Genomic DNA, 27,621 nt, shown 5'->3' with positions numbered 1-27,621 from the left:
ATTAATAAAATCAAAGTTAGATTGAAATACACTAAACTCGACCTCTATGAACCTAATTGTGACTTTTTCCCAATTTCTGAAACTACATCCCGAATTTAGACGTTATTGTTTTATCTTTGTAATCTAGAATTTTTTTATTGAATAATTTAAGATTAATACCTGACCAGAAAGATATCATGCTTAATGTCCAAGTGCCATTTATAATTAGTTATTTTTCCATAATGAGCAGTACACCAAGATAAATATAACAAACTTCTAAATAAAATATATCATAAGTCAATCGAATATCAGTTAAGAATTTACTGATATTAAACTGAGATTAAACACTAAAAATATCCTAAAAACACGGATTACGTGGCAACGCCGTAATAAAATTTAAAAATAAGGATCAGTGTAAAGATCTTGTTGTCCTCAAAAGGATAACGCCATTAAATACAGGGTGTTCCATTTGAAAAAACTACATATTTCTCCGTAACTTATTTTTGAAGCACCCTGTATATGCAAAATTATTTTTAGTTTGTAGATTTTTGTCAAATTTTTAACCATGTCACATAAGTTTTTTTTCTACTCGCTATAGTTTAGGCGCTATTTTAGCCGTACGCCTGTATATTTTACTCTTTTAATACAGCTTTGAAACATGTTGATTCTTATGACAATAAAGCGAATATATTGATTGATGGATTGATCTTACTTACACTTCATCCACTTCATCATCGCTATCTTCATTTAATGAAAAATATGGATTATGGGAGGCAGGTCTAAATTTGTAGGCGGTGAGAACGAAGAAAACATAGGTCGCCATTTCTCTGAACATTTCATGCAGCCATCCATATTGAAAGGGCACCGTGATTTTCAGTAAATAGACTATTATTCTTGTTGAGTAGATATAACACACCACCATCACATAGAAATGCCTGAATAGCTTCAGTTTTTTTAAGTTTATAGCGGCTTTTCCGTCGGTCTCAGATGCTTCCTATCAAATCACATATGTTTTCTAACAAAAGCAGTAACATACTAAAATTTAAACATACCTGCAAATGCCTAATAGACCAAACCACAGGAAACAAAATACACCCACAACACAGCAAATCCACCAAAATGACAACGTTTCTCCAAGCCAAATATTCTCTATCTCCCTCCTCACTTTCTTCCAATATTATTTCAGCCACATTTGCCAAGACTTGCAGAGGAATCACAACCATAAATAATTTCTTATCTTTTGGAGTAAGAACATGTTTTATAAAAGTCCAACTAACAAAAAAACTCATTATCAATTACAATTTCCATTTGTTTTACCTATTCACACTACTTACCCAGTTCCAACAAGCACCAAAACAACAAACAATAGAGCTCCCTTTAACAAATGAGCAACATAGAACAGTATAGCCCATGTAGTTAGATGGAAACCGAGCCTCTCAATGTAATGGTAATTAACTCCATGGAAAGCCAAGGATATTGCCTTTAAAAACACCAAAACCGCCATCATATAATGAATTTTAAATACAGGATGCTTGGATTGTCTTAACAAAAACACCCAAAACATCCCTGACAAGAAGAATAGTATTGACATTAAGCAAAATAAGGCTGGTAAGGGTATTTCTCCAGCTGACAGATAATTTCTTATATTCAATTCGACAATTTCAATGTCAAAGTCTACAGTCGTTTCAGTATGTGGGTTGTAGTTGGGACAGCTATGAAAGAAAAGGTTGTAGAGTCCTTCTTCTCTTAATGTCTCAACAGACATAAGAAACTGTAATAGAAAATTATATTAAAAACCAAAAAAATATATTAGTAAAAACTTACAGAAGCATTGTAGTGTGTCTTTCCCTTATTTGTAAACGGACTAATTTCAAATTTTAGATCCTTGCAAGAGTTTGCAGTTGTTTTAGTTTTCATTTCATCCTTTGATTTATATATGTGTATGGCAGTTGAAGGTTGGTGTTCTCCACATTTTACTTGCAACCTAATAAAAAAATTTGTAACTTATTGAGAATTTCTTACTGACTATTATGTAAATTGACTTACTTTTCATTTAATAAGTCCAATATGATATATATGAATTCCTCATTAACATTATTATTAGTAATATTCTTTTTCAAAATACAGACATCTTGATGGCTGTCAAGGTATGGATTCATCCCATCATTAATTGTTCTGTCTAAACTGAACCCAAACTAAAATAAATCATTTCATTATAAAATTTATTAAATTGTTATCAACTTAACTAAGTATGAAACAATCAAAGTCGATATACAGGGTGTCCGGAAAGTCAACGATAATACTAAAGGGGCTGATGGAGCAACTCATAAGCACCCAGAAAAACATAAAATGACCTTAGTAAAAAATCGATGGTTTTCGAGATATTGGCACTTTAGTGAAAGTCACCAAAATCCTACTCTTGGATCAGATTTTCGATTGTCACGCCTTAAAAATAGATATTTTTTAGAATCTCTTTTAGAATCTCTTTTATTTTACTGATCAAAGACAAACATTAAATTAAACGACCAAAAAATTTAATAAGAAATCTATTCTAAAATAAAGTATTACTTATTTTTATTTTTTAAACTTTGAATTTGACCGCTCATACTGGACCAAAAAAATTGTACGGCAACCTGGCTAACACCTTAAAAACTTTGCTTATTTAATCTACTTTTTAAAATTACCTAAATGTTTTTTTAACAGTTTACTATTATTGTGTTATAGTAAAAAATAACCCTAATTCACCTTATGATATCATTGTAAAAAAATGAAACTTTTAAGTTATGATTAAAATGTTTTTATTTAACTTAAAAATTAAAAAAATCAAGAGCGAAGGTAATTCTTAGCACCATAGCAATAAACAACAAACATTTTTGGAATTTCGTTTGTTTACAGTATTCCGCGAACTAACTACTTTTTTGCTTGTTTCCTAACATTTCTGTTACCTTTTGCTTTGAATTTGTTTTTGAGTTAATTTTCCTGTGGACTGTGTTCTTTGAGCTGTTTGTTTTATTGGTTAATCATTTATTATGCCCTTGCCGTATACCGCCCAAGAATATGCAAACATGCATCTCATTTATGGTGAATGCAGAGGAAATGCTCTAGCAGCATCTAATCTTTATCAAGAAAGATATCCGAATTTAGCCCGATATCCTGACTATCGTGTATTTATTAATGTTCACCGATCAAGTTTTAGAAGAAATTGAAAATGATCCGACTACTTCGGCACGAGCAATCGAAAGAAGAACAGGGATACTGAAATCGGTAGTAAACGACATCACTAGGCGATTTCAATATCACCCGTATCATGTTCAACGAGTGCAAAGCCTACTGCCTCGAGACTACGAACCACGCCTACTATTTTAAACTGACTTTCATAATAATGAGTTCTGTATTTCTTGAGTTTTTTTCGAATGAAATTCTTTAGTTTGATATTTTTTATAATATCAGAATTAAACCAGACTGGAAATTTATATTTTTTAACGATTTTAAGCGGAACTGCTCTATGAAATATTTCATTAAGTGTACTGTAAAAGCTGTCGCAAGATACATTAGGATCAAAAGAGGCAAACACCTCGTGCCAGTCAGCAGCTTCAATTAAGCTATATTACATGGGATAATTAGCACGTCTAAGATTGAAAAAATTCTGTACCAGTAAATTGTGGGTGAAATTATAGAGGTAATTTACCCTTAAAATTCATAATTAATGAGGGATGATAAGAATCACATTCAACAAAAAAAAACTACTCAAATGAACTTCACACTCAGACAAATTGGTTATCACTAAATCCAGAATTCTTCCGTTGACATTAGGGACGTCGTTACATTGTACGAATTCCATTATATTCATAAAAGCCACAGTTGATCTCACAATAGAGTCATGCTGGTGACTAAGAATATTGGGGATATTAAAATCACCCATTATAATTATTTTCTTGTCACACAAATATTGCATTGTTTCAAAGTAATCGTACACCATATCATAAACCCATTTGGTACTAGCTAATTAAAGAGGAGATATGATTTTCAAATGTTAATTTCTTATCAATCGTCAGGCCCAAAAATTTGCATGTTTCAGAAGGACTTATTGTTTTATTTTGCAAAGTGACAGTTCCAAAGTTACATTTAAAAGTTAAAATATTAGTTTTAGAAATATTAAAAGTTAATCTATTAGATTCACACCATGACTTTACAAGAATTAAATCTTCATCAGAGATATTCTTTAACCTCTTAGTGTCAGTGTCATGCCAAAGTAATGTTGTATCATCCGCAAAGATAGTAAATTTGCCCCTAATTGGAATTTGAGAGATATCATTGACATATAGCAGGAACAATATTGGTCCAAGAACAGAACCCTGGGGTACACCCGCATCCATAACCAGACAGAATGACATATCATTGTCAAAGAATACCCTTTGTGTTCTTCCAGATAGGTAAGAACGAAACCAGTCGAGAGCAACTCCTCTGAATCCATAGGTTTCTAGCTTCTGCAACAGTATTCTGTGACTTACACAGTCAAACAATCAATGTACTTGTCTTTTTAAGAGCTATATCTTTGCTATTTGAAAAAAATTCATGGGATTTTTTCCACAAAAGTTATTAATTTAAAACCAATTTTTCAAAAGTTTACCCCCTTTTTACACCCTCTAAATCAACTTGGATGAATTCGGCTCTGTGGAAGAAAAGGTAGCTCTGATTTTTCTGAACAATTTATCTCATGGAGTCAAAATTGTAAGTGCAAAGGGGTACTGCCATATCCAAGACCATCCCCAATCATCCCCTAAAAAAAACCCCCTTGGAATTTTTGTTAGCATTTTTGGTTTTTGCACTCCCTCAACCCATACAACTTATTGTCAAAATTTCATCCTCTATCTAATTCTTGCACCCATTCGAGCATCTCCAATGACAGCAAAACTGTACTAAATGGCATTTCTATCAAATGGCTATGAGGTCCCAAACATTGTTTTTATACAATTCAGTAGTAATTTTTGGTTAAGAAGGTAATTCTCATAAAGAGCTGAGTCAAACTTCCTAGAGGCCAATCAATGTTGTTTGCCTTGGTATAATTAGATTTTGCAACTGTATATTTTTATTGTATGTCAAATAATTATAATATTTAAACATTTAGTAGGCTTGCTTTAAGACGAGGCATTTGAATTGCATTGATAATATTTTTGTTAACTTTAGAGATACTCTTGCGTTTTCAGTAAGTGTTCTCACAGCTGTTCTATCAGATCATAAAGCCATTCTAATTAAAGTTAATTTTCTGAACATGCAGGATACAACTCACGCAAAGCAAATTTTTCATAGACCAATAACACAGAGGGGTATCCAAAACATGTTCAGAATTTTGGAAAGCGTTGACTGGGGTTTTCTATGCTCCCCTGTTACTGCAAATGAAATAGCATCATTTTTTATTGGTTTGTTAGTGAATGCAATGGATGCATCATTCTCAGTAAAAAAGAAGAGTGTGGTGGGAAATTGTCAGGTCTCTTGGTTTAATGATCATTTAAAGCAAATGAGCAAAACCCTTGCATTTCTTAAACTCTTTCTCAAACTTGTATAGCAATAATAAATGTCAAGAACTTGCAGAGCAGGTCAAAATCTTTAGAAAAAGGTATAGGGAAGAAATTATATCTGCAAAAAGGGTGGCAAACTCTCAATATATACTACAGGCTGATAATAGAAAGAAAGCTGCTTGGCAGATTGTAAATGGCCAAAGAAAGTGAGCAGCCCGTGGGGCTTGCGGCTCCAATAATATCAAAGGTTTTTGGGCTACTTTTAAAAAATCAACTTTATATCTATTTTGAACAAAATGAAATCCTCAAAAACTTTCAGTATGGGTTTAGGAAAAAACAATCAACTGTTAAGGCTATACTGGATCTTCTGGAGTATGTGGTTGAGGGCTTTGAAATGGAGTCCCATGTTGGGGCAATTTTCTGTGATCTTTCAGCAGGGTTCTATTTTGGGGCCACTCCTCTTTATTATTTATATCAATGATATCGACAGGTTAATTGAGTCTAGGCTGCTGCTGTTTGCTGACGACACTACTGCTCTTTGCAGAAGTACTAGTTTGCAAGAACTGGAGCTGATGCTGGTGGGGGTGAAGTCAGATTTGGGCAAGTGGTTCAGTGCAAATAGACTTAGCCTAAATGTCAACAAAACGAAGGAAGTCCTATTCTCTTTGAGAAATACAGAGGGTACCAATGTTGAGAGTTCGGACGGGGTGAGATTCTTGGGTGTTCACTTAGATCCTACTATGATATTTGATAAGCATGTGGAGTTCATTGCAAATAAATTGGCAAAACAAATATTTCTTTTAAAACACTTAAAAGGCACAGTAAATAAGGATGTTTTGTTAATGGTTTACCATGTGCTAATACAGTCCATCTGCAATTATGGTCTCTTGACTTGGGGTCATGCACCTCAAGCTAGGAGAATCTTTAAACTGCAGAGAAGAGCTCCGAGGGTCTGGGTTTCAGGGACGATGTGAGAGACTCTTTTAAAAAACTTAAAATTCTTACACTTCCATCACAGTATATCTTTGAATGTCTAATATATACAAAGAATAATTTACATAAATATACCCAGAGATCAGAAATTCATACTCACAGCACTCGACAAGTAGATTTCCTGGAAATGCACTTTCTAAGACTCAATAAATCTCGTATCTCAACTACTTATTATGCCCCAAGCTTTTTTAATAAACTTCCTAATGATATTAAAGCTCTAAATAAAAAACTTTTTGCTGCCTCAGTAAAAAAATTACTTGCTGATAAAGCCTTCTATAGCTTTGATCAACAAGATTGACAAGCTCAACTGTGAAAATTTGTGAAAATGAAACAAAAATAGGTTTTAGGAAGTTGAAATTGATATTGGGGTGTCCAAAATTTTTGTTCTCCAATCTGTTGTGGATTGTGATTATTTTGTTTAGTATTTGTGAAATTGTATCTTGGGTGTGTATTTATCTACTTGTGATGATTGTAAGAAATCTTTTTTTTCATAAGCATGAATAAACTTTACTTTACTTTCTTTAAGTAAATAAATTAAGTGGTATGAACCATATATATTAGTTAAGTAGGCAGATAGTGGGTTAAGAACAAGGCAGACATTTTGCCACATTATTGAGCATAAAATTCTAAATTCAGTTTACATATAGACCTGGTTATTTAACACATAGACATTTTATAGGTGTATTTGAAACCTACTTTTCTCCCTTAATATTAATGGAGGAGCACCATTACATTCTTTAATAATATAATATAATGATATATTTAATGGTATATTTATTTCTTACCAATGCACTTTTATTTTCAGGTGTAGCATGGAAATTAGAAAGTTTAACTTCTAGAGTGCCACCTTGAAAGAACCCAAATGTACTTAGTCCAATATATTTTCTAGCATCATTCTGAAAAATATTAGCAGAAATAATAAAGGAACATATATAAAGTAAATAACTTACTCTAATTTCTAATTTATGAATTCTGGCAAAAGAAGTACTCAGCCACAACAGCAAGATGATAATCACCTTAAGTAAATACATTTTACTAACAACAAGGTTTAAATTTAAAGGGAACACTTCTAGATTAAGCAAAGGGTGATGCTATGAAGTCAACTAATTTGTGTCACAAAATACCCCAGCTGAAAGTACCCTTTATCAAGAGCATAATTTATTGTCGACTTAGAGATTGTAGATTAATAAACATTTGTCATTTTTAATGTTTCTGGAAGGAACAATCAATAGTGTGAAAGTAATTAACACAATTAAGAATAATTATTAATCGCATACAGAACAAAATACTATAAAACATCTCATACATCATATCTGACATTTGGACAGCTGACAAAAAATGACAGTAAAGACACAGACACAAATGAGAAAAGACCCCAATTGATAAGGGACTTAGCTATGGCAACATTGGACCTTAAAGCTCGGTTCAGACGCAGCCAATGATTTAGTTAGAGCAAAGTAGTTTAGTCTAGTAACTACCTACTCGTCATAAAAATCGAGTTAATTGGTAAAGTTGGCTTCATTCTGGTCAGTTAAAATAACCGTTCACACTGATATTTTAACAGCAAGTCGAGAGTATGTAGATTAATTGTTTACTAAAGTCAAAGTCAAAATATACTTTATTTGCTAAGTTTACAAACTTGTGCTAAAAGCTTCCTAATCCTAGAATTTATAATACAAGTATTTATTTGGTTATACAAGACAAAAACAGAATACAGAATCGATTTTGATTGTACATAGAAGCATATTTTATATAAACAAAGAAAAAACCAAAAAAGAAGAAAAGAAAAGGCGAGAACCAACATAAAACAAGAATAATAAAAAAAAATAATAATAAAATAAATCTGATCAACAGATATATAATTAATTTTAAATATTAAAATGAATCGTTAAAATACTCTTCAATGCTGTAGTAAGCTTTTGGTAAGATTAATTTCTTTAGTTCTCTCCTAAACTTTTTAAGGTCTGTAACAGTCCTAATCGAAAAAGGAACATGATTAAATATTTTACGACTAATAAATATAAGAGAGTTTCTCGTAAGTGAGGAGATGGGGATTGGAAGAGATAAGTTGCCCACTTGACGAGTATTACGACTGGTGCAGGATGGTAGACTTACGGACTTATGTGTGAGTGTTGCAGTTAATATAAAGAGGGAGAAAACTGTTAAAATTCTTTCAGCTACAAAAAGAGGTTTACAAGAGACTCTTAGACCAACACCACACAGATGCCTTAATACTTTTTTATGAATAGTAAAAATCATGTTAAGGAGTCCCTTGGAGCACAAACCCCAAAATGGCAACCCATAACGGATATGAGAGTCTATTAAGGCGAAATAAACTGAACGAGCAAACAACCCCCCCAACTCATGCCTGGCAACCCTGACTGCAAAACAACCAGAAGAAAGTTTAGCAGCGAGGCCCAAAACGTGGCTGTCAAACCTTAAACTCTCATCAATGAAGAGGCCGAGAAATCGAGAATAATCCCTACCATGTAGTGGGCTCTGCTCATCAAACAAAAAACCCTCTACAAGAGGGTTTTTTGTTTGATGATTGTAGAGCCCAGAACAAAAGTCTTATCAACATGGAAAACAAGCTGATTGCAGGTGCACCACTCTTTAATTTTGTGAAGGTCCTCCTTACTTTGAGAGATCTGACTACTTTTTGATCTTTGTTATGCCACAGAATTGTAGTATCATCGGCAAACTGAACCACTAGTCCATGCAGTGATAGAGAGCTTAAGTCATTAACCTATAATAAAAATAAAATAGGACCCTACACTGACCCTTGAGGTACACCACATTTAAGATGTGCTATCCCTGACAAAAATCCAGATGCAACCACCCTCTGGGTGCGGCCAGACAGGTATGACTTTAACCACCCCAAAGCCACTCCCCTAAATCCATAAAAATCAAGCTTTGACAGCAGTATTCCATGATCCACACAATCGAAGGCCTTGGACAGATCACAGAACACCGCTGCTGCAGCCTCCTTGGAGTTCATAGACAGATACACACTCTCCAAGAATCTGAAAATGGCATCCTGCGTGCCCTTAGATGACTGAAATCTATACGGATTAGGGGACAGCACATTGTATTTGGTCAAAAAAGAGACAATTCTCTTTTTTGCAAGCCGCTTAAGAACCTTGGAGAGGGTAGACAAAATTGATATGGGACGGAAGTTAGAGGGTCGGTCCAAGCTACCACCCTTATGAAGAGGGATAATCATAGCTTCCTGTAAACAGGATGGGAACTCGCCCTGAAGAAATGACTGATTGATTGCCCAAACCAAAACACCTAAAGCGCTCGCAGGCAGAAGTGACAGCAGGCGTGAAGAGATACCATCGGAACCCGAAGACCTATGATTCTTCAAGCATTGAATTGTTTCAAGGACCTCGGTGGCATCTACAGGGTAAAAAAAGAATGATTGGTTGATAGCATTCCGATTAAGATACTGCAATGGATCGCCGTCACTGGGAACTGCTTCCAGTAACTTCTCAGCAATATTAGAAAAATAGTCATTGAAATCATCGGACCCCAAGTCCGATTCAACCAACCTTCAACGGAAGGAAAGTGGAGAAGGATGTATAAAAAACGACGAATTAAATAACAACATATTCCTCGTTCAATAGTAAATTAATTCTTATTAATATATCTGAAAATAAAACTTAAAGAAATGCAAAAGGCTAAATGTCTATAGGTAAGAAACTGTATTAGAAAAAGAAATGATCCTGGAGCTTTCATGTTACATTTTAAGAGAACTACTCTTAGAAAAACCAAGGAAATATTTTCATACAAGTCGGACTTTGGAATTTTCCTAAACTAAAACTTGCCTAGTGGTGAGGACTGCTACTCAACCAGAATAATAGGATAGGTTTCTATTTACTAAATTCGCAGTGGTGACTATAGCTAGTTAACTGTCTTATTTGATGACTCGACTGTCTTATTTTTATGTTCTGAAACAACATATAGATTGATACACAAAGCAGGTAAATTTTTCAACTATGACCTAACTATTTTCTAATAATTTTGAATGTATTCTTTCAGGGTATAAATAAATAAATAATTCTTTATTTAGCACCTACTGGCTACTACAAAACAAATATACAAATATTATGTTACAAAATAAAAAACAAGATTAATTACCCAAGTCATTGTCCCTTTAAATAACTTTAATTTCCACTGGAAGTGCATTAAATAGGCGAAAACTCTGTTTTTTGAAAAGTTTCCGATTTTACAGGTTGAATATTGTAATTCTGCTTTGACCTAATATTATAATAGTGAAAGTTTTCTCTTTTCTCCAAAAAATGTGTAAAATATTGTGGTAGAAGGCCATGTTTAATTTTATATAACAGGGTTAAGTTCGCCTTTTTAATGTTTTTCCCTATTGGTAACCAGTTTAATGTTGAAAGCATACATTAAATTGTGTTAGCTTGCTAAATTTTAATATAACCCTCATAGCTTTGTTTTGTTGCAATTGGAGCCTACGTATATTTATTATTGGTATATATAATATATGTATTATATATATTGATTGGTAATGTATACATTTCTATATTATGTAACACGCGCAGTGTTACGTAATATAACGATATGAAGGAGGTACTGAAAGTGTGATAAGGGGAGAAAGAGCATTAAGACTATTACTAAATTTACACATGATATTAATGCGAATTAGAGCAAAAATGATTTGGCATTTGGCAACGGTTTTAACCGCAGAACACAAATTATTTAGGTTGGCAATAAAAAACTGATGGTTAACATCAATATTAAAACCTCTTCTTAAAACCGTTGCTCTAATGCGCATTGGCCGCTAATTCGCAGTAACGTCGCGTGTATATGTATATATGATTTCTATTTTTTCTTTGCGTTTGTAGAGGGTCGGTCGGTATGGATATCAATATTTTAATGAGTGAAATTTTTATTAAATTTCCCTTGTAGTATAAAAAAAACAAATACACGACAGTGCTAAAATGAAATAAAACGAGTTAAAGAATTTAATTTCCTTTACAGTTTATACAAATCGTGTTTTTGTTCGTTACTTATAGGAAACCCCATAGTGGCGAAATTTTGCAACGTCGCGCGTATACGAGTACCTGCGACAGAGCACCGCCCCGGTCGGCCCGAGGACGGGATTAGTAAACATCTGACTTTCGTGGGAGCTGCGTCGTTTTGCGACAAAATTTTTAAAATATTTATTCTACTAAATTCATGCTTGTAAATGGTCTGCTTAAGATAACCCCACAGATAAAAGTCATTTGGAGACAAATCTGGGGATCCAGGAGGCCATTTAATATCGCCAGTCCCACTAATAAGGCGGTTAGGAAAAGTATTTGTTAAAAATTCTTTTACCCTAGCCGCGTTATGAGCAGGACAGCCATCTTGCTGAAAATCCGATTCCAGGTCTACATCAGGTAGGATTTGAATGGCAGGAAGAACTTGGTTTTGCAGCAACTCAAGGTAGTTTTGGGCGTTTAAAGTGCCATCAATAAAAAATGGCCCTTTAACATTGTCGCCCAAAATACCTGCCCAAACATTCAATTTCTGAGAATACTGGATACGAAACTGAAAACTTCTGTGCTCGTTTTCCTGAGACCAATAACGAACAATGGAAGGATTGTGTTTGCCATGTAATGGAAAAGAAGATTCATCAGAAACAAAATATTTTCTAAAAAAAATTCGTTTTCATTTGCCTTTTCCATCATGGTTTCATAAAATTCCATTCTTCGCCACTGGTCTTCAGGAAATATTTTTCTTATCCTGGACGTTTCGTTCTATATCCTGGACCACTTCAACAGGTGGTTCTTGACGTTTTGTGTGGCATTTTTTACAATCTTGAAGACAAAAAGATGTCTCAAAATTTGTAACCACATTTAAAAGTCTATTTCCAAATGTCACTGAAAACAAATCTCTACATTGTACTGCCGAATTACCTCCATAAAACCATTTAATTAGTTGAAGTCTTTCGGAAGGGGTATAAACAGTCATAGTGAAAAAAACACGAAAAGCAAATATATTAGACTCTGGCCTAATGTATTACAATATTAATGTAATAAATTGGCCAGCACATCAGAATGTGAATGTGAAATTTAATTTGGTCGAATACAAATAGGAAATTTCCAAATATTATAAGAATCATCTGCATTTTTTTTCATTCGTCTTTTTTAGAACTTTATACGTGTAATAAGTGCAGTATTTTCCAGATAAGTTTAATCACCTCTGAAACAATGTGTGAAACTGTAGTTACGCCCAAATGGTTAGTAAACCAAACTTCTGAACGATTGTTCACTTACTCAATTCAGTTTAAATCATCTCGCGTTGCATTATCTACAGCCCCTGTTACCAAAAATCGTAGAAAATAATCAATAAAAGATAATACGACTTTACGCCAAGCTTTATTGTACATGGAACAACAGAATTTGCAACTATTAAAACAAAAAAACTAAAGAAAATAATGAAACTTATTGCGCCATGCTTGATTGTCTTTCGATAAGTTGGAGTACAGAATGTAAGTAATGAAATTAGTCCAACCATTTGAAAAACTTCAAACCTTAATGAGGCTTCTACATCTAGCGCCAGGCAGCGAAATACAGCAAGGCGATTTTATAATAGTGCACAATAGCTATTTATGTATCAAGGGCATTGTAAGGACGATAATGCCCGGAAGGTGGAAATAGTAGGCTAGGTTTCCGCCTGATGGGCATTAGAGTCTAACAATGCCCGTGGTGCATACAATGCTTTATGTTTTACCTAAAAATTGATTTTTATGAACAAAAATAGTTTTAATATTAATTAGAAAATAGGGTCTACCTGTACAGGTAGGTATACGTACATACCTACCTACAGAAATTTATCAAGTGACTTGCTGTGATTATTTAATTTTGACTTTGATGTTTCTGTCAGTTAGTCAGTTGGCATTTTTGTTTAAATATTTGCTTAAAATGGAAGAAATTCAAACACAAAATATAAAAGAAAAGTCCATAAAAGCGACCGAAAATCTTTTGCCAGTTAAATCAAGGCAACAGTATGTTCGGGAGTATGGCATATTTGGTATTTGGAAAGATGCCAACGCAATTTTCCAAATGAAATAACCGAAACCGTTCTAATGGTATATTTTCAGGAACTGGCAAGTTATTGATTTTATTTTAATCGGTACATATGTTTAACAAATTTTAATATTTTTAGTCGGAAAAATACAGTCCGAACTCTCTCTGGACCAAGTAATCTACCCTAAGGTCTACGTTAATGGCCTATAAAAATATAGACATCTCGCAATACCATCGTCTCATATCTTTTTTAAAAGTTAAGTCGAAAGGATATGTCCCGAAGAAGTTTTGGAAGGAGAACAAATATTAAAATTTATTAAGAAGGTTCCTGATGATATCTACTTGGTACACAAAGTCATATTGCTAATGGGTGTTTTTGGAGGTTTAAGACGAGATGAGTTGGTCAAAATGACCATTGATGATATTGAAGATAGAGGAACGGTCTTGGTTATAAAGGTACCAGAAACTAAAACTTCAAAAAGTTTTACTATCATTGAAGAAGATTTAGGCGCTTTAAATTTAATAAAAAAGTACGCAGCATTAAGACCAGCTGGAATAAAGGAGAGAAGATTCTTTCTTACCTATAGAAAGAGTCGCTGTACAGTACAACCTGTTGGAAAAAATACCATAGGAAGCGTCCCAACATTGATCGCAAAATTTTTAAAACTGGATAATGCATACCGGCCATTGTTTGCGTCGCACATCGTCAACTTTACTTGTTGAGGCAGGTGCTTCGTTTGAAATGCTAAAACAACATGGGAAATGGAAAAGCTCTTCAGTAGCTGAAGGATATATAGAAGAAAGTATTTTATCAAAAAATAAAGTAGCCAAAATGATTGCCAATTCAGTTAATTCCGTATCGACTATTGAAAATTCTTTAATGGACAATTTACAAACTATACAAAATAGCGTTAGTGCTGCGACCTCTACCATCACAAAAAACACCGACCATTCTATAGTGGGCCGTTCTATATCAGCTACATTTTCCGGGACATTTAAAAATTGTAATTTTTTATTTTGGTAATAAAGTTTAATTTTTAGTATTTAAAGAAACATGTTTATTCTTTATTAGGAGAGAAATAAAATTGGATAAGCAATAAAATTTCTGGGCATTATCATAATGCCCGCTTATAAGGCCCTATAGGTGTGATAGCAGGTATTACTGCTACCATAACATATTCCGTTTCTAAGGTATTATAAATCAATAATAGATAGGTAAAACATAAAAGCTTTAAGTTTACCTGGTGGTGGTGAACGTAAATTATTTTATCCATTAAATTCATTGCCCGAAAATATTTAGCATTACAACGACAGAATTAGATAAAAATCTACTTACAAGCTTGATGATTATATTATTATTTTCTATAAGTGAATTTTGATTTAATTTTAACGTGTAAATATTTTCCCCCACAATACCTTTATAAATAAAATGTCTTATCCAAGTGTAATCATTAGCCGCTCTTTGGATAAAAGTGGCCTACTATGGCATTTTCTCGTATATACGAATGTACATACGTATTCAAAAGATTCCATTTTCATATATTCCATACGTTTTGCAGGGTGTTGTTTACACAAATCATGAATTCTCCGAACAAATATTTCCATCTATTCTTATGCACAGAAATTGTGTTTCTAGTTTCTATTTAAGCCATAAAATATTTTACCGCATTTGAAGGTAAATATATTTCTTCTTTAGAATCACTTATTTTAATAAACGATTTATTCGCTTTTTTCATCATGGTTTCACGAAATTCTATTTTAATAAATCGATTTGATCCAGAGAAAAACAAACCACCTGTGGTTTGTTTTTCTCTGATTTGATCTGAACCTCTGAAAGGTTTCAAGTCTACTTTAAATGCTTTATGACTAAATTAGTGCGCTTGAGACCACATGACTGAAGTAAAACCGTAACTCTCTCTCTTTCTTTCTCCTTCTCAATTACGTTCACATTGCCTGATTACACTTTTTGTAACGCATTCGCCAGCTTACTCCTAACTCAATCGTCAGCGTTGCCAGGTTGGTACAATTGTACCAGATTTGGTACATTTTGTATCTCAAAAGTACAGTGGTCCTACATTTACAAATTAGGTGAAATCTGATACAAAATCCGATTTTTGTACAAATTTCACCGAATAATATCAATAATAAATTATTTTAGCTAAAAATACAAAAGGCCAACTCAGTCTAAAGACATAATGGACTAATCATAGAATACCGACTGTCTTGCATTGAATATGCAATATCCAGGGACGACGACGATGACGACGCGAGAGCTCGTCTGAGTCCGATGTTATATTATCACAGTCTAAGTTGAAATCTATATACTTTGATATTATGATCCTTTCTATGCAATGTATAATGTATTTCATGATATGATCGGCCGGCATCCTATGTTTACATTTGTGTTTGTTTTGTTTATTTGTTTTTGTTTGCCGCTGGTGAGCTTGGTGTAAGATGTTGTTTTGCGGCTGAAGCCTAAAGAATGGAGAGGTAAATAAATTGGTACAGATATAGGTGTTTATTATATTTGTATAATTTTATATTGGGTATACATACTAGGCATATTTTGCCAGAGGATTTTTTTAAAAATATATTGAATTTTATCAGAAAAATAAATAGGATGGAATGTTTTAGGTTTCTCATTAAAACATTGGCTAAGGCCAAACAATCAAATACTGATACTTCACATAGTTCTACAAGTGAATGTATCTCTCGGGGCGTCACAGAAACTACAACAATTAATGCTATAAGCGAGGCTCCAAGTATTACTGAGTCTGAGGACATACTAGGAAATGAAAGGTAGAAATATAGTTTTTTTAGTTTTAATTAAACAATATCATTATTAATAAATCAACATAGAATAATTTTCTTTTTCTATTTATTTATAAAATTAACATACATATATTAGAAATCTGCATGTATAAATATAATATATTATATTTATTCATTATTTTAATTTTTACTTTATTATTTTAAATTTTTTAGGACATGTCCATCCCAAGATCCATTCATCTCATCAGATGATGATGATGATGATATTCCACATGAGCCAGTGGCTAAGAGAAAAAAATCTATAAACACAATTTTAGAGATTAATGGATAAAACAATTTCATTGGGTTGAGAAAAGGAATAATAATGCCTATTGCAAGTGTTGTGACACAGCAATTGTAGGAGGGAGCAGTCACCTAACAAGACATGACCAGTCTTCAAAACATATCTCAAACATCAATAATCCACCATTAAACTAGATGGCTTTTTTTGCAATAAGAAAAAAAAAGACCATCAAAGGGCAGTTTTTAGTGCTGAGTTAAAACTCACCATGTTCCTGCATAAGCACAACCTTCTATTTAAGCTAATGGATCACTTACCAAAATTAGTCGAATCTGTGTGTCCAGATTCAAACATCGCTAAAAGCTTGAATTGTGGCAAGACCAAAGCTACGGCTATTACAAATGAGTTATTGGCGAAGGACAGTATAAGAAAGCTGAAGCAAAGCTTAGAGGATGATGGTCACCCATTTTATTCTCTCATCATCGATGAAACTACAGATGTGTCAACAAAAAAATCTCTGGTTATAGTGATAAGATTTTTTGACAAGATAGGAGTAAAAGATAAATTTCTAGGTTTGATTCAAGTAGAAAGTGCTACATCTGAATCTATATTTAATGCAATAATTAATGTTTTAAATACTTATGGTATATCTCTTGAAAATATGATTGGATTTGGTGCAGACAATGCTAGTGTGATGATGGGACATAAAGCAGGAGTTCAAGCTAAGTTTAAGGAGAAAAATAAAGATTTGTTTGTTTTGGGGTGCACATGCTATTCATTGCACTTATGTTCCAGTGCAGTTTGTACAAAATTACCAAAGTCTGTTGAGGAGTTTGTGAGAAGTTTATATAACCATTTTTCCAATAGTGCTAAGCGGATTGCAGACTTTGAACAATTCCAAATTTTTATTGATTTGAAGCCCCATAAAATGTTACGTCCATCACAGACAAGATGGCTGTCTCTGCAGATAACTTAAATATAGTTTTATAAATAATTTTAACTACACTTTTTTTGTAGGCTGTAGTGGATAGGGTTCTTACACTATGGGAAGCCCTAAAACTTTATTTTACTAACTTTATTTTTGAAACTAAAATAGATAGTTTGCATGTAGACGGAATTCTACTTGAACACTTAAAAAATCCTATATATAAATTATACTTGCTATTTCTTTCTTATATACTAGATGTAATAAACTCAATGAATCTAATATTTCAGTCTGAAAACACTCAAATTCAAAATTTGTATTCTAAATTTACAAGCACATATAAAACAATATTAAAAAATTACATGAAAAAAGATATTATTAATAATATGCAATTGTCTAAAATTAATCCTGCTAACCCAGATTTTTTTGTAAACCTTGAACATTTATATATAGGGCCAAATGCAGCATTATTTTTAAGTGAAAACAGTATCTTGGAGTCAGAATTAAACAAGTTTAGGGTAAATATATTAAGTTTTTATGTTGAACTTTCGACACAAATAAGTAGCTACGAGTGGCGATATTGCGTCAATTTTTGAAGCTCAAAAGTATTTTAAATTTCTCAATTTATCCCCTCAGTAATTAGACTTAGAGTGGCCAACGTTACCAGATATTGATTTAAAAAAACAAACAACTGATTTTGATTCTATTTGGTTACACCTATTTGACTGTAAAAACGAGCTAGATATGGATATGTTTCCAAACCTAACAAAATTAATAAAGACTGTAATGTGCCTGCCTCATTCTTCTGCTGCAGCCGAAAGAAAATTTTCCAAATTGAGTCTTATTAAAAATGATCTAAGAAATAGACTGAATATAACTATGTGCAATTCCATCTTATTATCCTCAGATATGCTGGATAATAACGTATGCTATATATGGCAACCTTCAGAAAAACTTTTGCAACAAAAGCCAAAATATTTATAGATATATAAAATGTAATTATTTATTGTATAATATGTATACATCATTAGTTAATAGGTTTACTTTTGTTTTTTGTTATTTAAGTATCTGGACAAAGAGAAATTTTTTTTTTATATATAAATATACATATCTTATTTTTTTCGTTTGTTGTTTATGTATAATATCTTACGCTGTTCCTTGTACATATTTAAGTTTTTTTATTCATTTTATTTTTATGTTAAGACCTTTTAGAATCGGTGATTTAGTTCCTATATTTTTATCTATATCTGTATGGATTTTTTGTTTGTTTTTTTTTTGTAAAATATATTCATATACAGAGTTGCAACAAGTCAAATTTAAATAGACTTAAGTTTTAAGTCACATCCAAAATCAAATTGATTTAAGTTTTAAGTCAAATCGAGTTCAACATTCAAATGATTTAAATCTTAAGTCTTGACTTAAATCGTTTTCTTTTAAGTCAAGTCATTTTACTAAAGACTTAAAAATAGCATGATTTAAGTCAAATTTATGACTTAAGTCTTTAATTTTGATTTAAATCAATCAATATGATATGATTTAAGTCGATTTTTTGACTTAAGTCTTAAATTTTGATTTAAATCATTATACGGTACGAGTGTCATTGATATATAATGTCAAAAAAAGGTATGATATAAATCAAAATTCTCAAGCAAATATAACAAAAATTACATTCAAGAATTTATATTTCGTACATTTTAATATTATTTTATTACTGGTACACTGGTACTTATTATTACTGGCTAATATGTGGCAGAAGTGCAACTAGAAGATCATTTTTATCTAATTTTATAAGTTATCACAATGGGTGATCACAATTAAATTGGTCAACGTTATAGGATAGGTAGGGGCTGCACTGGTGAGTACTGTAGGCAAGTAACATTGACTTTTTTTGACAAGTAACATATAAGTAAAATACACTTTTCAAACTGGGTGAACCTGAAAGCAAGTTTTTTGTTTTAGTGTTTCGTTACAATATTATTAAGTTATATTATAGATACCACTCGGCACCCTGAGGAAATAAACCACTATATTAGGACTTTGGAAATGTTTATATTAAAGTTAAACACAGCTGAACCTACGGAACATACATTCAAGTAGGAAAATAAAACAAGTACCTAAATTTACAGGGAACATTAAACCAACTTAAACAACTTTTTTTAAATATATACATAATACATACATTTGTCACTTGTCAGAAAGTATTTTTTTTAAATTTGGACACTAAGCAATGTTTTTAATTAAGATATCAAATGGACCATTCATGTCTAGTAGAAAGTGGCCCGTGCGTCTTCTTGACTTGGGAGCAGGGACCCTCCTGGGAAGAGAACCTAATCAGGGAAGAGAACCTACCCAAACCCAGAAGAACGAACCTCTCTCAAAAAGACTGTCTTTAGTGTCAAAAGGGACAGTTCTCCTGAACTATTGGCCATTTCGACCAATAGGATGCATTTGTCTCTCCCGGGGACGCTCTCTGGTCCCAAATCAAAAATCGATCCCCTGTATGTCATGTGCGTATAATGTAGTAGAAAGTAGAATGCGTTATATTTTATTGGCTTTCAATAATACTAGGTTTTCAAAATTTAAATCAGAGAGTGCATGCCGCCTAGGAGAATTGATGAATGTTGCAAACGAAAACAATCTTTCGACGTGTGCCGAAGATGGCAATACAGCGTTGAATTTATTAAAAGCTCGCTTAATGCATGGATATTTATTTAACATTTCAATATTATTTTCAGAATCTTGCAAGTATTGCAAATACTGCAATTCAAATTCATTTAAAGAATTGGCTGAGGCTAGATTTAAGGAATCACTTGTGTCGCTAAACTCAAAAAAATCAGTTTCGAACGTATTTTCGGAACATTTCACGGCATTTAGTTCTGATTTTTTCTCAATAGAATTAAGTTCAGAATCAGATACTGCCTGAATGACTATATTCTTCAACTCAGTTGTACTTAGGGCCAACCCAGTATCCTTAAAAGCACTTAACCAACGCAACTTAAATTTCGGATGAGTAATAGTGGCAACTAAAGCAAACCATGACAATTTTGTTAAAGAAAAATAGCTTGCAAACCGCACTGTTAAAGAGTTTAAACAGCTCTCTACTACTAAATTTAAGTATCTAAAACTTTGAGTCTTCATTCTATGAAATTTAACATACAGGCTTCCGATTGTTGGGAAAACGCTACCAAAGTAGGTATTTTTCAAACAAAACATTAAGTTTATCTATTTCCTTTAAAATTTGGGCTAGTGCATCATAATAGGAATTCCATCTAGTGACCCCTGGATAGCTAAGGTAATGACCCAATGTTTCTTTAACAATCTCTGCAGACTTTGCGCGGCCACACTTATTCCATAATAAGGAACACTTATTCATTATGGTCGTGTGCTTACTACGTAGAGAATGACTTTTGTTTATTGTTTTAGTTATATCTGTTGTAGCTATTAAATTTATCGTATGGGTGACACAACGGAAATGATTGGGTAAAATGAAATGCCTGTTACTTTGATCATCATATTCAGAGGTAGTTGATGTTGGCAATATCAATTCGTCTTCATCTTCATCGTTTAACTCTGAAGCCTGTGATATCGTTTCTTCGTCATCGTCACACTCTTGAAGATTTATTCCGAATTCCTTGAAAGCTTTAATGATCATTATGAGTTACCGTTCCTATAATTTTTGTTTCAGACAAGCCAAAAAAATTGTTAATATCATCTCTCATCTCTGCAATTTTGTCAAATGAGTGTGTTACACTAAAGCGTCTGCATGCTAATGCGATTGATTTTCGTTGAAGTGTTTGGTTATCGATCCAATGACATGTCACTTCCAACAAGCTTCTTTTCTTGGATGACCAGATATCAGCTGTGGTACATACAAATGGCACATCTTGTAGCAAAGACTTAACGTTACTAAAAAAGTTAGTCCTTAGCGACGTTATTTTTTTTACAGCTGTTGTTCTAGACATAACTTTCCAATTAAATCCATCAAATATCTGAATAAAATTGGGATTGCTAAGGACTGAAACGGAGCTCATGGTATTAATAACAAATTTAAGAAGCCGCTGGTCGAATCGATCTTGCGTAATGGCACTTGCCTGAACTATTATCTAGTTGCTTGTTGCTCTTAAATGGCTTCTGAACCTGCTCAGACTCTGAGAGTTTATCATCCTTTTTATATTTTGATTTTAGACTTTGTTTTTTAACTCTTTTGTATTTAGTATAGTTATTAAACGCTGTGACGTGCTTAACCTTTAAATGCCTCATAAAATTTGTTGTTACTGTTGTTTTTCCTTTAATGGATTTCGTGCCTTTACAAATTTGACATATTGCAGCAATATTAAAATTATTACTTCGGCTAACAATTTTAAAAAATTTGCCATCAAATAATGCTGATTCATTTGATGTTTCTTCATTATCTTCATCTTCTTGGGGATAGCATGAACTAGAAGTTGATACGGAAGCTTCATCAATTTCCATTACAGATCTTGGGTCACTTGGTTTGATATAGTTTTTTATTTTATTTTGTGCCTTTACCAATGACTTTACGTTAAAATAATCCTCTATTTTGGTTTTAAAATTGTTCTTGGCCTCAGTAGCTGGGTCGTAGTTAGGATCTCTCTCATCTTCGCTTGGAGCGAAAGGATCTTCTAGAGTTTCTAGATCGTCACTCTCAGTGTCTAAGAGCATTTCGTCATCCAACTCTAAGTCTTCCTTGGACATTCTGTAAATAAACACGAAAATCAGTATAACCTATTCTATAGTGACAGTGACCCTTCTATCCTATTTTTATTGAATCAATTTTATTATAACGTATTTACTTGATAAGTTTTTTCTTCTTATGGGCTTATTTATCAACCGATTAAAAAAATGATTGTATCAAAATATTGGAAGTAGAAAGTGCATTTAAAAAGTATTTGTTCCCGATACCGTTCTATTTAATAAAATTGAGTTATTGTTAAACTTAAAAATACAGATTTCGAAATTTTAAACAACATTTAGGAAATTAAATACGATTAAAACTATTTTTCGGTGATTACTTGATTTACCCATGTCATGTGTTCATGTATTAATTCACCCCCAACCCAACCAAAGTGTATTGTTATTGTTAGTTATAAATCGTAAATTTGTCACGGGTGTGGTAAGGATTATGAACCCACAAATTTAGGGATTTTTCAAATTTTAATCGATAGTCTGTGCTTTATAGAATACATTAAAAGTTACATTTCAGTGTGGATCGCGGCACTTAAAACTGTTTTTTACATGTTTTTGGGGAGTTTTTTTGCAGAAAAACGTATTTTTTGGTTTTAGTTCAATTTCAAAGTGTTCAGTTATCAATATCCACCCAGGAAATATTAAAAAAACGTAAATTTTCTGATAATATCTACCTTTACAGTAATGGAATGTATAGGAGTTTTTAACCAAGTTTTTACTTCATTATTATAAAATAAAACTACCCTTTCATAGTTAAATAAGTTTAGAACCATCTAATCTTTAATAATTATGCCAAATAATACAAAAATACTGTAAATTGTGTGGGTTCATAATACTTACCTTAACCCTATTGTCTATTGAGTATCCCTCCCTCAAATTATAAAAAACAAACGGAAACATTATAAATATATTATTCCTTACCTGTTTGGATTAATAAACAAACACAATCCAAAAAGTTCACTTCACAAATCACAAAAAGTGTTTTTTTGCCCAGGGACACGTCTAATATATTACTAATCTGGCAGAAAACAATAGCACAACACAATACTGTCTGTCTGTTACGATACAATACGAGGTCTGTGATTCCCCCAACAAAAATGCCCAGTAGTACGCACACGCAAGATTATACGACTATTTGCAAACAAAATTGGAGTCGACTAGTCGGAAGTCGGAAGTCGATTTTCGATTTCAGTTGACGGGCATGAGAGCGTCGGTCGTCGGCACACTCGGCACTGAAGTATGATTGATCTTCCGCTACGCGATGAATACTACTACTGACTTAAATCTTTTCTTTAAAAACTTAAGTCTTTTCCAAATAAATTAAATGGTTTACCTTGTTAAGTCTTTTATAAAAACTTAAATCTTTTTTTTAACTTAAATCATTTTTATATGACTTAAATCCTTTTTAGATGACTTAAATCGTTTCTCGGTGACTTCAATCATAACTTCTGATTTAAGTCCTTTATTACTGACTTAAGTTTTTTCTATTTTAGACAAAAGTATTTAAGTCACAAATAATTTAAAAAATGACTTAAATTTTAAGTCTTAAGTCAGCATTTTTGAAATGAATTAAAATAAAATGACTTAAGTCATTAAAATGATTTAAATCAAAAAAACGATTTAAGTTTTCTAGACCCTTGCAACTCTGCCTTAAAGGTTGTTTAGGCCAACACAAAGACAACCTTTATTTGCATGTAGGTGCCCATCCCTACTATACCATCTGACAAAAATCCGTAATGAAGTCATGGCTTAGTCATGTGGCAACACTGTAGTTGCTTCTCTGCACGCCTTCCCTAACCTAATTTAAAATTTCAGAAGCACGCAACGTAAAACGTGTTTTGCCACTTTTGTTTTGTTTGCCTAATAAAATTAAATATTCTTTTGCACCTCCGTGAAGCGAAAAATACGCCGAGAGGTTGCAGTTTTCGATAAAAATATAATAAATATATTAATTCTTCTGAAAAAAACTTCCTGCAGTTGATAAATTACAATGGTGAGTTAAAAATTTCTTTGAGGATGTCCATCATTAAAAACATTTATGTCAATTTAGGCCGAAGAAATCAACCCTAAAGCTTACCCCCTTGCCGACCCAATCTTAACCACCAAAATCCTTAATTTGGTGCAACAGGCAATGAATTACAAGCAGTTGCGTAAAGGGGCCAATGAAGTGACCAAAACACTGAACAGAGGCATAGCCGAGTTCATTGTTATGGCCGCCGATGCTGAGCCAATCGAGATTTTAATGCATTTACCCTTGTTGTGTGAAGACAAGAATGTTCCCTACGTATTCATAAGGTCGAAACAGGCCTTAGGACGTGCATGTGGTGTATCAAGGTCTGTTATTGCATGCAGTGTGACCATTAATGAAGGTTCTCAACTGAAACCTCAAATACAGACGATCCAGCAGGAAATTGAACGCTTATTAGTTTAAGTTTAAATAAAGTACAAAATGACTAAAATAGTTTGATATATATATTTTTTTTTAGTAATTAATGATTAATTACAGCTTCTTTTATATGTACTGTTGTTTTTGTTTTTCTGAAAGGTTTTTACCAAAAAGTTGCTCTCTTTTAACAATAAGCAATTGATTATTGATTCTTTTACTTATATTTGACTTAGAAATTTGAAAAATCCTTAGGTACAGTAGAAAATGTAACCACTTAGCTTTTCCACTTAATTCCTGGGTTTGCATTTTTTAAACATGTTAAAAAATTAATTTTTCTGTGGAACAAATATGTAAGTACTACAAAAATAGGCTGAAGAGAGTGCAGGATCCAAATAGGTATTTACATTTTTCTTGAAGAAATGCAGTTACATGTTGACCATATTGATTTTGCATCATATTTTTAATAAATCCGTTGTCACCAGATATTCTAGTAAAAAAAAAAATAAATAAAATAATAATATATATCTTTATTAAGTAGGTACATCTAATAAACATAAAAACAAAACTATACTAAATAAGTAACTTAACTAGGTAACAAATAAATAAAAAATAATAATAAGCACAATTTTGCCCTCTTAAAAGAAAAACAAACAAATAAATGAATTTCCACCAACCACATTAGTTTATTGCCCTGATTCGCCAATTTCCAAATTAATTTATATTATTCAAACTAATTTATATTATTCATATAATTCTTTAGAACAGTTTTAAACTGATCAAGAGATTGTGATTCCTTTATTTCTCAAGGAAGACTATTATTTTTGAAAACCCTTAAAAAACAAAGAAATCATGGTACTTCTAAAATTTGCTATTGGAATCATCACTATTTCTTGTATGGTAATCATGGACATTTCTATTAAAAGTAATGAACTGTTTGAAATAAGGTGGCGCTAAATTATTTACAATCCTATATATAAAAATCATAGAAAGAAATATAGAAGATATTGGTGTAAGCAAAGCGGTGTGCATTTAATATCACCCTCACGCCCCGATTCTGAAGTCTGTTAGTCTGGTTTATATTAAATAAATACTGCACTGAGGCACAAAAGTCAAAATGTGGTTGAATTCTTAAATCTATAGATGGCTATTCCTGTCAGGCTTTTCAGAGGATTCTACAATTGAGAACATACAAACCTATTTGAAAGATAATGGTGTGGAAATGTCATCCGGTGCATCAAGTGCAGAAAAATTTTGCACTTAAGGCCAGTATGCAAGCAATTTTAAAATAGGAATACATCAAGAAAGTGAGTTAGAGGTCTTGCTTCCTCACTTCTGGCCTAAGGCGCTATATATAAATAAGTTGTTAACCTCAAACGCCTAGTAGCTCAAAGAAGGAAATTGAACAAATCCAGGCTTAAATAATCAGAAACCTTAAACATTAATATACAGTCCCTAAGAAACAAGTCAAGTCAAAATATACTTTATTTGCTAAGTTTACAAACTTGTGCTAAAAGCTTCCTAATCCTAGAATTTATAATACAAGTATTTATTTTGTTATACAGGACAAAACAGAATACAGAATCGATTTTGATATAGCATATTTTATATAAACAAAGAAAAAACCAAAAAAAGAAGAAAAGAAAAGGTGAGAACTAACATAAAACAAGAATAATAAAAAAAATAATAATAAAATAGATCTGATCAACAGACATAATTAATTTTAAATATTAAAATGAATCGTTAAAATACTCTTTAATGCTGTAGTAAGCTTTTGGTAAGATTAATTTCTTTAGTTCTCTCCTAAACTTTTTAAGGTCTGTAACAGTCCTAATCGAAAAAGGAACATGATTAAATATTTTACGACTAATAAATATAAGAGAGTTTCTCGTAAGTGAGGAGGTGGGGATTGGAAGAGATAAGTTGCCCACTTGACGAGTATTATGACTGGTGCAGGATGGTGGACTTATGTATGAGTGTTGCAGTTTCCAATATAAAGAGTGAGAAAACTTAAAATTCTTTCAGCTACAAAAAGAGGTTTACAATAGACTCTCAGACCGACAGATACATTAATGCTTTTTTCTGAATAGTAAAAATTATGTTAAGGAGTCCTTTGGACCACAAACCCCAAAATGGCAACCCATAACGGATATGAGAGTCTATTAAGGCGAAATAAACTGAACGAGCAAACAACCCCCCCAATTCATGCCTGGCAACCCTGACTGCAAAACAACCAGAAGAAAGTTTAGCAGCGAGGCCCAAAACATGGTCGTCAAACCTTAAACTCTCATCAATGAAGAGGCCGAGAAATCGACAATAATCCCTACCATGTAGTGGGCTCTGCTCATCAAACAAAAAACCCTCTACATTACACTTAAAGCCCAGAACAAAAGTCTTATCAACATTGAATACAAGCTGATTGCAGATGCACCACTCTTTAATTTTGTGAAGGTCCTCTACTATGAGAGATCTGACTACTTTTTGATCTTTGTTATGCCACAGAATTGTAGTATCATCGGCAAACTGAACCACTAGTCCATGCAGTGATAGAGAGCTTAAGTTATTAACGTATAATAAAAATAAAATAGGACCCAACACTGACCCTTGAGGTACACCATATTTAAGATGTGCTATCCCTGTCGAAAATCCAGATGCAGCATCTCATAGCTGGAGGCTTTTGTTATTAATAAAGGCTTAGATGTAATTTGTGTGACTGAACACTGGACATCAGAAGCTGAAATGTACTCACTATACATACAGCGCTTTTCTGCAAGGAAAGAATGTACAGGGGGTGGAACTGCAATATTTGTCCGAGAAGTCTTGCATGCGCATGTTAAGTAGATTACAATGTTGAAATATGTATTAAATATTCTTGTGTCTTTTTAAACGAGTTAAATGTTTTTGTTTTGTTAAATGCTCTGTATAGTGACTTATATCTGGCAATCTGCAAGCAGTTCCTGATGGCAAAAAGTGGTACCCCTAAAAATATTTACACATTTGTTTGCAAAATTCTTGTAATAAAT

General features: G+C 32.7%; 2 protein-coding genes and 1 long non-coding RNA gene across 4 annotated transcripts in view; 2 read left to right on the top strand and 1 right to left on the bottom strand.

The window, feature by feature from the left end:
• LOC126734345 (protein GPR107) overlaps positions 1-7,805 on the bottom strand; it is a 41,277-nt gene extending 33,472 nt beyond the window's left edge. The window contains exons 1-7 of one of the 2 annotated variants that reach the window (XM_050437929.1): positions 7,442-7,805; positions 7,277-7,387; positions 2,026-2,174; positions 1,804-1,963; positions 1,314-1,750; positions 1,032-1,251; positions 696-973 (exon numbers count right to left, since the gene is read on the bottom strand). In XM_050437929.1, the coding sequence (XP_050293886.1) occupies positions 696-973; positions 1,032-1,251; positions 1,314-1,750; positions 1,804-1,963; positions 2,026-2,174; positions 7,277-7,387; positions 7,442-7,522 (1,436 nt within the window). In that variant the 5' untranslated portion in view covers positions 7,523-7,805. The remainder of the gene's footprint in view (positions 1-695; positions 974-1,031; positions 1,252-1,313; positions 1,751-1,803; positions 1,964-2,025; positions 2,175-7,276; positions 7,388-7,441) is intronic. The other variant, XM_050437939.1, reaches the window with a different exon arrangement.
• Positions 7,806-15,831: 8,026 nt separating this feature from the next.
• Positions 15,832-18,627, top strand: LOC126741692 (uncharacterized). Its single transcript, XR_007662290.1, has 3 exons — positions 15,832-16,021; positions 16,166-16,330; positions 16,517-18,627. It is a non-coding gene; the product is annotated as an uncharacterized LOC126741692 (long non-coding RNA).
• A 5,368-nt stretch (positions 18,628-23,995) lies between these two features.
• LOC126741681 (NHP2-like protein 1) lies at positions 23,996-24,736 on the top strand. Its single transcript, XM_050448214.1, has 2 exons — positions 23,996-24,208; positions 24,266-24,736. The coding sequence occupies exons 1-2, from the start codon at positions 24,206-24,208 to the stop codon at positions 24,644-24,646; spliced, it is 384 nt and encodes a 127-aa protein (XP_050304171.1). The 5' UTR covers positions 23,996-24,205; the 3' UTR covers positions 24,647-24,736.
• Positions 24,737-27,621: the final 2,885 nt, after the last annotated feature.

This window comes from Anthonomus grandis, chromosome 1 (genome assembly GCF_022605725.1).
Source record: "Anthonomus grandis grandis chromosome 1, icAntGran1.3, whole genome shotgun sequence".
Classification (NCBI taxonomy): domain Eukaryota; kingdom Metazoa; phylum Arthropoda; class Insecta; order Coleoptera; family Curculionidae; genus Anthonomus; species Anthonomus grandis.
The sequence above is the reverse complement of the archived record's forward strand: the minus strand, read 5'-3'. Positions and strand labels throughout refer to the sequence as shown.